This window comes from Oncorhynchus clarkii, chromosome 9 (genome assembly GCF_045791955.1).
Source record: "Oncorhynchus clarkii lewisi isolate Uvic-CL-2024 chromosome 9, UVic_Ocla_1.0, whole genome shotgun sequence".
In the NCBI taxonomy this organism is placed as follows: Eukaryota; Metazoa; Chordata; class Actinopteri; order Salmoniformes; family Salmonidae; genus Oncorhynchus; species Oncorhynchus clarkii.
In genome coordinates this window covers 8,632,631-8,642,108 of record NC_092155.1, presented here as the reverse complement: position 1 = coordinate 8,642,108, position 9,478 = coordinate 8,632,631, and the positions used below count along the sequence as shown (strand labels likewise).

Sequence of the window (9,478 nt, the reverse complement as noted above, 5' to 3'; positions counted from 1 at the left end):
ATTAAAAAGCAAAAACTGGTTTTAAATTTTTTTAGCAAATTGATAACAAATAAACTGAAATAAATCACATTTATATAAGTATTCAGACCCTTTACTCTGTACTTTGTTGAAGCACCTTTGGCAGCGATCGCAGCCTGGAGTCTTCTTGGGTATGATGCTACAAGCTTGGCACATCTGTCTTTGGGTAGTTTATCCCATTCTTCTCTGCAGATCCTCTCAAGCTCTGTCTGTTTGGATGGGGAGCGTTGCTGCACAGCTATTTTCAGGTCTCTCTAGAGATGTTCGATCGGGTTCACGTCCGGGCTCTGGCTGGGCCACTCAAGGACATTTAGAGACTTGTCCCGAAGCCACTCCTTCGTTGTCTTGGCTGTGTGCTTAGGGTCGTTGTCCTGTTGGAAGGTGAACCTTCGCCCCAGTCTGAGGTCCTGAACGCTCTGCAGCAGGTTTTCATTAAGGATCTCTGTACTTCGCTACGTTCATCTTCCCCTCGATCAAGTCTCCTAGTCCCTGCCGTTGAAAAACATCCCCATAGCATGATGCTGCCACCACCAATCTTCATTGTAGGGATGGTGCCAGGTTTCCTCAAGACGTGACTCTTGGCATTCAGGCCAATAGTTCATGCTTGGTTCATCAGACCAGAGAAAATTGTTTCTCATGGTCTGAGAGTCTTTAGCTGCCTTTTGGCAAACGCCAAGCGGGCTGTCATGTGCCTTTTACTGAGGAGTGGCTTCCGTCTGGCCACTCTACCGTAAAGGCCTGGTTGGTGGAGTGCTGCAGAGATGGTTGTCCTTCTGGAAGATTCTCCCATCTCCACAGAGGAACTCTGGAGCTGTGTCAGAGTGACCATCGGGTTCTTCGACACCTCCCAGACCAAGGCCCTTCTCCCCCGATTGCCCAGTTTGGCCGGGCGGCCAGCTCTAGGAAGAGTCTTGGTGGTTCCAAACTTATTCCATTTAAGAATGATGGAGGCCACTGTGTCCTTAGGGGACCTTAAAATGCTCCAGATGTTTTTTTGGTACCCCTCCCCAGATCTGTGCCTCGACACAATCCTGTCTCGGAGATCTACGGACAATTCCTTCGACCGCACGACTTGGTTTTTGCTCTGACGTGCACTGTCAACTGTGGGACCTTATATAGACAGGTGTGTGCCTTTCCAAATCATATCCAATCAACTGAATTTATGTATATTATGCCTTTATAGAGGTCTTCTTCCTTTACAAGTTTTGAGCCGTGGTAGTTTGTGGTAGTTTGTGGTAGTTTGTGGTAGTTTGTGGTAGTTTGTGGTAGTTTGTGGTAGTTTGTGGTAGTTTGTGGTAGATGGTGGTATATTGCATCCTTCTGGCAACAATGGCTGACACTTAAATAACGTGCCATACAATTCTGCAGCACGCCACAACTTTTAAAAGGAAGAACCACTGTGTGCCTTTCCAAATCACGTCCAAGTAATGGACTTTACCACAGGTGGACTCCCAATCAAGTTGTAGAAACATCAAGGATGACCAATTGGAAACAAGACGCACCTGAGCTCAATTTTGAGTCTCATAGCAAAGGGTCTGAATAGTTATGTAAACAAGGTATGTTTTAAAAAATGTTTTAATACATTTGCAAATATATCTAAAAGACCTGTTTTAGTCATTATGGAGTATGTATAGGAATGTAAATGTATAGATATATTTTTAGAATAAAGCTGTGACACAAAATGTGGAAAAAGTTAAGGGGTCTGAATACTTTCTGAATGCACTGTGTGTGTCTCTTTCGGTGGTGATAAAAGGGGAAGTCTGTAGTGTTCGATCATTAGTATCGGTGAAAGTAAATCCAGGGTCGGCTCTAGTCTTTTGGGGCCCCAAGAGATTTGTTTGGGGTGCCCCCCCCATCATTTTGCCAAGGGGAGGAGATTTTCTTTTACAGTTTTAAAGATAATAAAAAACACATTAAAAAAACACATTTTGTAATAACATCTGAGTGAGAATGACTATCAAAAGGAACGTGCCTTGCCCGGTCGCTATTTGGCCATGATTACTACTAAGGTTAGATAGCTGGCTAGACTAACTTCCAATCTAAAATTGCTAATTCAGTGACCATCAGTGACAAACAAAGTGCTGATGCACAACCAAATGTCTAAATTGGACCTGGTGTATTCTACTATTCTGAGTCTTAATAGTAAGTTGAGACCCAGACTGAGCTCCTAAGATATTGTCAAACCACGTGAAAAGGCAGTCAATGAATTGGGAGTTGCTGGAGATGGACTTGACCTCCAGGCAAGCAACCAGAGCCATGTCATTTGCATATTTGATGAGGGCCATATCGCTGTTGCTTCCTAAGAGATTTGTACACATCCTGCCTTTTTATTCACTTACCTGACAGACAAACTCTTTGTCCTAATGTTCTTTCCTCTTTCAGTTTCTGTCCTGTTTTCTTCCTTTGTGGATTTTATCCACATGCCTCAGCAGATGAGACTTCTGAGTGAATCCTTTACCACAGACGGAGCAGCCATGTGGTTTCTCTCCTGTGTGAGTCAGTTCGTGCCTCGTCAGGTCCCCCTTTTGATTAAAGCTCTTCCCACAGTCACCACAGCTAAAAGGTTTCTCACCTGTGTGAGTCAGTTTATGCCTGGTTAGATTATTCTTGAGATTTAAGCTTTTCTCACAGTCACCACAGCTAAATGGTTTCTCTCCTGCGTGAGTCAGTTTGTGCCTCCTTAGGTCTGCCATCCGATTGAAGCCTTTCCCACAATCACCACAGCTAAATGGTTTCTCTCCTGTGTGAATCAGTTTGTGCCTGTTTAGGTGCCCCTTCCGATTGAATTTTTTCCCGCAGTCTCCACAGCTAAATGGTTTCTCTCCTGTGTGAGTCAGTTTATGTTCAGTTAGTCTCACCTTCTGACTGAAGCTTCTCCCACAGTCAACACAGCTAAATGGTTTCTCTTCTGTGTGAGTCAGTTTATGTTCAGTTAGTCTCACCTTCTGACTGAAGCTTCTCCCACAGTCAACACAGCTAAATGGTTTCTCTCCTGTGTGAATCCTCATGTGCCTGGACAGAATTCCTTTGTGTTTGAAGGTCTTTCCACAAACTGGACAGATACAGGGTTTACCACTGTGACAGAGTTGGACATGGGCCTTCAGTTTACAGGTGGAGTTGTTGAGTTTATTGCCAAAGCTGCAGTCACTGGGTGTCTTCCTGGTGAGAGTCACATGTCTCTGCAGGTCAGCTTTCAGAGGAAACGTTGCACCACAGTCACGGCAGTGGTGAGTTTTTCTAGATGTGGTGCTGGGTTTGGAACAGTGTTTCTTCAATGGTGGACTGGGATCCAATGGTGGACTGGGATCCAATGGTGGACTGGGATCTAATGGTGGGCTGGGAACCAATGGTGGACTGGGATCTAATGGTGGACTGGGATCCAATGGTGGGCTGGGATCTAATGGTGGGCTGGGAACCAATGGTGGACTGGGATCTAATGGTGGACTGGGATCCAATGGTGGGCTGGGATCTAATGGCGGGCTGGGAACCAATGGTGGACTGTAGTCAAGTCGTACTGTGTCACTGCTTTCAGCTGAGCTGTGTCTGGAGGCATTGTTTTGATTATCTGGAGGGTCACAGGGAATGTTGAGACCCTTAATGTGGGTCACAGTTCCAAAGGGTGTGAGATCCACTGGTTTAGAGTCACTCTCTCTGTTCTCCACAGTCTGGGTTTGGGGAAGAGTCAAGGACTGAAGTGGGTCCTCCTGATCACATTCACTTTTCACACAGGAAGGAGTGAATATGGAGTCTTTGGTATCAAAGAGCCCTTGAAGCTGCTCTTCCTCCTGACTGGTCCTGACTTCCTCCTGTTCCTCTTTAATCTGTTTGGTCTCTGGGTCCTCCTGTCCCAGACTGGGGCTCCACTCCTGCTCACAGTGCTGCTGCTCATGGGGAACCTCCTCTTCAGAGACAGAGAGCTGCAGGGAGTCTGGAGGGAAGGAACAGATGTTATTTATATACCACAGAATTAAATAGAACACTTAAATCATACAGGTGAATTAAAAATCTGATCTTTTAATTGCTTTATTGGCTGTCCAACGCCAGGGGTGCCCACCTCCTTTAGTCTACACCAGGGATGTCCACCTCATTTAGTCTACACCAGGGGTGTCCACCTCATTTAGTCTACACCAGGGGTGTCCATCTCATTTAGTCTACACCAGGGGTGTCCACCTCATTTAGTCTACACCAGGGGTGTCCACCTCCTTTAGTCTACACCAGGGGTGTCCACCTCATTTAGTCTACACCAGGGGTGTCCACCTCATTTAGTCTACACCAGGGGTGTCCACCTCATTTAGTCTACACCAGGGGTGTCCACCTCCTTTAGTCTACACCAGGGGTGTCCACCTCCTTTAGTCTACACCAGGGGTGTCCACCTCATTTAGTCTACACCAGGGGTGTCCACCTCCTTTAGTCTACACCAGGGGTGTCCACCTCATTTAGTCCCGGGGCCTCATTCGGTCTTCAACGAGGTCCGCAGGGAAAATGTGTTATATTTCCTCGCTGTCAAAATGATACTAAAAAATAGTCTTTGATGCATGTTTTTTTTCTTTTTTTTTTCCGATGTTCCCCGACTGTCTAGCTTTCATTTCGGTGATTATTAACGTGAGTCAAGAAACTCTACGAATACAGGATATAGGACTGCTTGGTGTATGGCGCGACTCCCACATGTCAGATATGCTTTTTACTCAGCCCCCCCCCCCCCCCCGCCTCTCACTGAATACTCCAGGTTAGATTACTTTTTTCCACGTACAGTGACGAAAGACACAGAGGCTTAAAGGATTGTAGGATCCGGCAGAGAGACGTAATCATATTCCACCATAAGCAAACAAGAAAACGCAGAGGCGGCGCTCCTAGTGGCCGGGGACTTTAATGCAGGGAAACTTAAAACAGTTTTATTTCTATCAGCATGTTAAATGTGCAACCAGAGGGAAAACACTTCTGGACCACCTTTACTCTACACACAGAGATGCTACTTCTGGACCACCTTTACTCTACACACAGAGATGCTACTTCTGGACCACCTTTACTCTACACACAGAGATGCTACTTCTGGACCACCTTTACTCTACACACAGAGATGCTACTTCTGGACCACCTTTACTCTACACACAGAGATGCTACTTCTGGACCACCTTTACTCTACACACAGAGATGCTACTTCTGGACCACCTTTACTCTACACACAGAGATGCTACTTCTGGATCCCCTTTACTCTACACACAGAGATGCTATTTCTGGATCCCCTTTACTCTACACACAGAGATGCTACTTCTGGATCCCCTTTACTCTACACACAGAGATGCTACTTCTGGATCCCCTTTACTCTACACACAGAGATGCTACTTCTGGATCCCCTTTACTCTACACACAGAGATGCTACTTCTGGATCCCCTTTACTCTACACACAGAGATGCTACTTCTGGATCCCCTTTACTCTACACACAGAGATGCTACTTCTGGATCCCCTTTACTCTACACACAGAGATGCTACTTCTGGATCCCCTTTACTCTACACACAGAGATGCTACTTCTGGATCCCCTTTTTTCTACACACAGAGATGCTACTTCTGGACCACCTTTACTCTACACACAGAGATGCTACTTCTGGATCCCCTTTACTCTACACACAGAGATGCTACTTCTGGACCACCTTTACTCTACACACAGAGATGCTACTTCTGGACCACCTTTACTCTACACACAGATATGCTACTTCTGGATCCCCTTTACTCTACACACAGAGATGCTACTTCTGGACCCCCTTTACTCTACACACAGAGATGCTACTTCTGGATCCCCTTTACTCTACACACAGAGATGCTACTTCTGGATCCCCTTTACTCTACACACAGAGATGCTACTTCTGGACCACCTTTACTCTACACACAGAGATGCTACTTCTGGATCCCCTTTACTCTACACACAGAGATGCTACTTCTGGATCCCCTTTACTCTACACACAGAGATGCTACTTCTGGACCACCTTTACTCTACACACAGAGATGCTACTTCTGGATCCCCTTTACTCTACACACAGAGATGCTACTTCTGGACCCCCTTTACTCTACACACAGAGATGCTACTTCTGGATCCCCTTTACTCTACACACAGAGATGCTACTTCTGGATCCCCTTTACTCTACACACAGAGATGCTACTTCTGGATCCCCTTTACTCTACACACAGAGATGCTACTTCTGGATCCCCTTTACTCTACACACAGAGATGCTACTTCTGGATCCCCTTTACTCTACACACAGAGATGCTACTTCTGGATCCCCTTTACTCTACACACAGAGATGCTACTTCTGGATCCCCTTTACTCTACACACAGAGATGCTACTTCTGGATCCCCTTTACTCTACACACAGAGATGCTACTTCTGGACCACCTTTACTCTACACACAGAGATGCTACTTCTGGACCACCTTTACTCTACACACAGAGATGCTACTTCTGGATCCCCTTTACTCTACACACAGAGATGCTACTTCTGGACCACCTTTACTCTACACACAGAGATGCTACTTCTGGACCACCTTTACTCTACACACAGAGATGCTACTTCTGGATCCCCTTTACTCTACACACAGAGATATTACTTCTGGACCACCTTTACTCTACACACAGAGATGCTACTTCTGGACCACCTTTACTCTACACACAGAGATGCTACTTCTGGACCACCTTTAATCTACACACAGAGATGCTACTTCTGGATCCCCTTTACTCTACACACAGAGATGCTACTTCTGGATCCCCTTTACTCTACACACAGAGATGCTACTTCTGGATCCCCTTTACTCTACACACAGAGATGCTACTTCTGGATCCCCTTTACTCTACACACAGAGATGCTACTTCTGGACCACCTTTACTCTACACACAGAGATGCTACTTCTGGATCCCCTTTACTCTACACACAGAGATGCTACTTCTGGATCCCCTTTACTCTACACACAGAGATGCTACTTCTGGATCCCCTTTACTCTACACACAGAGATGCTACTTCTGGATCCCCTTTACTCTACACACAGAGATGCTACTTCTGGATCCCCTTTACTCTACACACAGAGATGCTACTTCTGGATCCCCTTTACTCTACACACAGAGATGCTACTTCTGGATCCCCTTTACTCTACACACAGAGATGCTACTTCTGGATCCCCTTTACTCTACACACAGAGATGCTACTTCTGGACCACCTTTACTCTACACACAGAGATGCTACTTCTGGATCCCCTTTACTCTACACACAGAGATGCTACTTCTGGACCACCTTTACTCTACACACAGAGATGCTACTTCTGGACCACCTTTACTCTACACACAGAGATGCTACTTCTGGATCCCCTTTACTCTACACACAGAGATGCTACTTCTGGACCACCTTTACTCTACACACAGAGATGCTACTTCTGGACCACCTTTACTCTACACACAGAGATGCTACTTCTGGATCCCCTTTACTCTACACACAGAGATATTACTTCTGGACCACCTTTACTCTACACACAGAGATGCTACTTCTGGACCACCTTTACTCTACACACAGAGATGCTACTTCTGGACCACCTTTACTCTACACACAGAGATGCTACTTCTGGATCCCCTTTACTCTACACACAGAGATGCTACTTCTGGATCCCCTTTACTCTACACACAGAGATGCTACTTCTGGATCCCCTTTACTCTACACACAGAGATGCTACTTCTGGATCCCCTTTACTCTACACACAGAGATGCTACTTCTGGACCCCCTTTACTCTACACACAGAGATGCTACTTCTGGATCCCCTTTACTCTACACACAGAGATGCTACTTCTGGATCCCCTTTACTCTACACACAGAGATGCTACTTCTGGATCCCCTTTACTCTACACACAGAGATGCTACTTCTGGACCACCTTTACTCTACACACAGAGATGCTACTTCTGGACCACCTTTACTCTACACACAGAGATGCTACTTCTGGACCACCTTTACTCTACACACAGAGATGCTACTTCTGGATCCCCTTTACTCTACACACAGAGATGCATGCAAAGCTCTCTCTTGCCCTCCATTTGGAAAATCTGACCATAATTCTACCCTTCTGATTCTTGCTTACAAGCAAAAAATAAATAAACTAGGAAGCACCAGTGACTCAGTCAACAAGAAAAGTGGTCAGATCAGAGCAGATGCTAAGCTACAGGACTGTTTTGCTAGCACAGACCGGAATATGTTCCGGGATTCTTCCGATGGCATTGAGGAGTACACCACATCAGTCACTGGCTTCATAAATAAGTGCATCGAGGACGTCGTCCCCACAGTGACTGTACGTACATACCCCAACCAGAAGCCATGGGTTACAGGCAACATCCGCACTGAGCTAAAGGGTAGACGTGCCGCTTTCAAGGAGCGGGACTGTAACCCAGAAGTGACACAAGCATACCAAATGAGCTAAATTACTTCTATGCTCACTTCAAGGTAAATAACACTGAAACATGCATGAGAGCATCAGCTGTTCCGGAAGATGGTTTGATCACGCTCTCCGTAGCTGATGTGAGTAAGACATTTAAACAGGTCAACATTCAGAAGGCCGCAGGGCCAGATGGATTACCAGGACGTGTACTCTGGGCATGTGCTGGCCAACTGGCAAGTGTCTTCACTGACATTTTCAACCTCTCCCTGTTGGAGTCTGTAATAGCAACATGTTTCAAACAGACCACCATAGTCCCTGTGCCCAAAAACACTAAGGTAACCTCCCTAAATGACTACCCCACCCGTAGCACTCATGTCTGTAGCCATGAAGTGCTTTGAGAGGCTGGTAATAGGTCACATCCAACACCATTATCCCAGAAACCCTAGACCAACTCCAATTTGCATACCGCCCAAACTGATCCACAGATGATGTAATCTCTATTGCACTCCACACTGCCCTTTCCCACCTGGACAAAAGGAACACCTATGTGAGAATGGTATTCATTGACTACAGCTCAGCGTTTAACACCATAGTGCCCTCAAAGCTCATCACTAAGCTAAGGACCCTGGGACTAAACACCTCCGTCTGCAACTGGATCCTGGACTTCCTGAAGGGCCGTCCCCCCCAGGTAGTGAAGGTAGGAAACAACATCTCCACTTTGTTGATCCTCAACACTGAGGCCCCACAAGGGTGCGTGCTCAGCCCCCTCCTGTACTCCCTGTTCACCCATGACTGCGTGGCCAAGAACGCTTCCAACTCAATCATCACGTTTGCAGACAACACAACAGTAGTAGGCTTGATCACCAACAACGACGAGACAGCCTATATGGAGGCACTCGGAGTGGAGGCACTCGGAGTGTGGTGTCAGGAAAACAACCTCTCACTCAACATCAACAAAACAAAGGAGATGATCGTGGACTTCAGGAAACAGCAGAGGGAGCACCCTCCTATTCACATCGACGTGACAGCAGTGGAGAAGGTTGAAAGCTTTAAGT

General features: G+C 46.2%; 1 protein-coding gene across 1 annotated transcript; it reads right to left on the bottom strand.

Moving 5' to 3' along the window:
• Positions 1-2,396: 2,396 nt before the first annotated feature.
• On the bottom strand, positions 2,397-8,852 carry LOC139417031 (gastrula zinc finger protein XlCGF57.1-like). The gene is made up of 4 exons (XM_071166266.1): positions 8,780-8,852; positions 3,507-3,946; positions 2,961-3,287; positions 2,397-2,876 (listed from the first exon to the last, which is right to left on the bottom strand). The coding sequence occupies exons 1-4, from the start codon at positions 8,850-8,852 to the stop codon at positions 2,397-2,399; spliced, it is 1,320 nt and encodes a 439-aa protein (XP_071022367.1).
• Between the last annotated feature and the right edge of the window lie 626 nt (positions 8,853-9,478).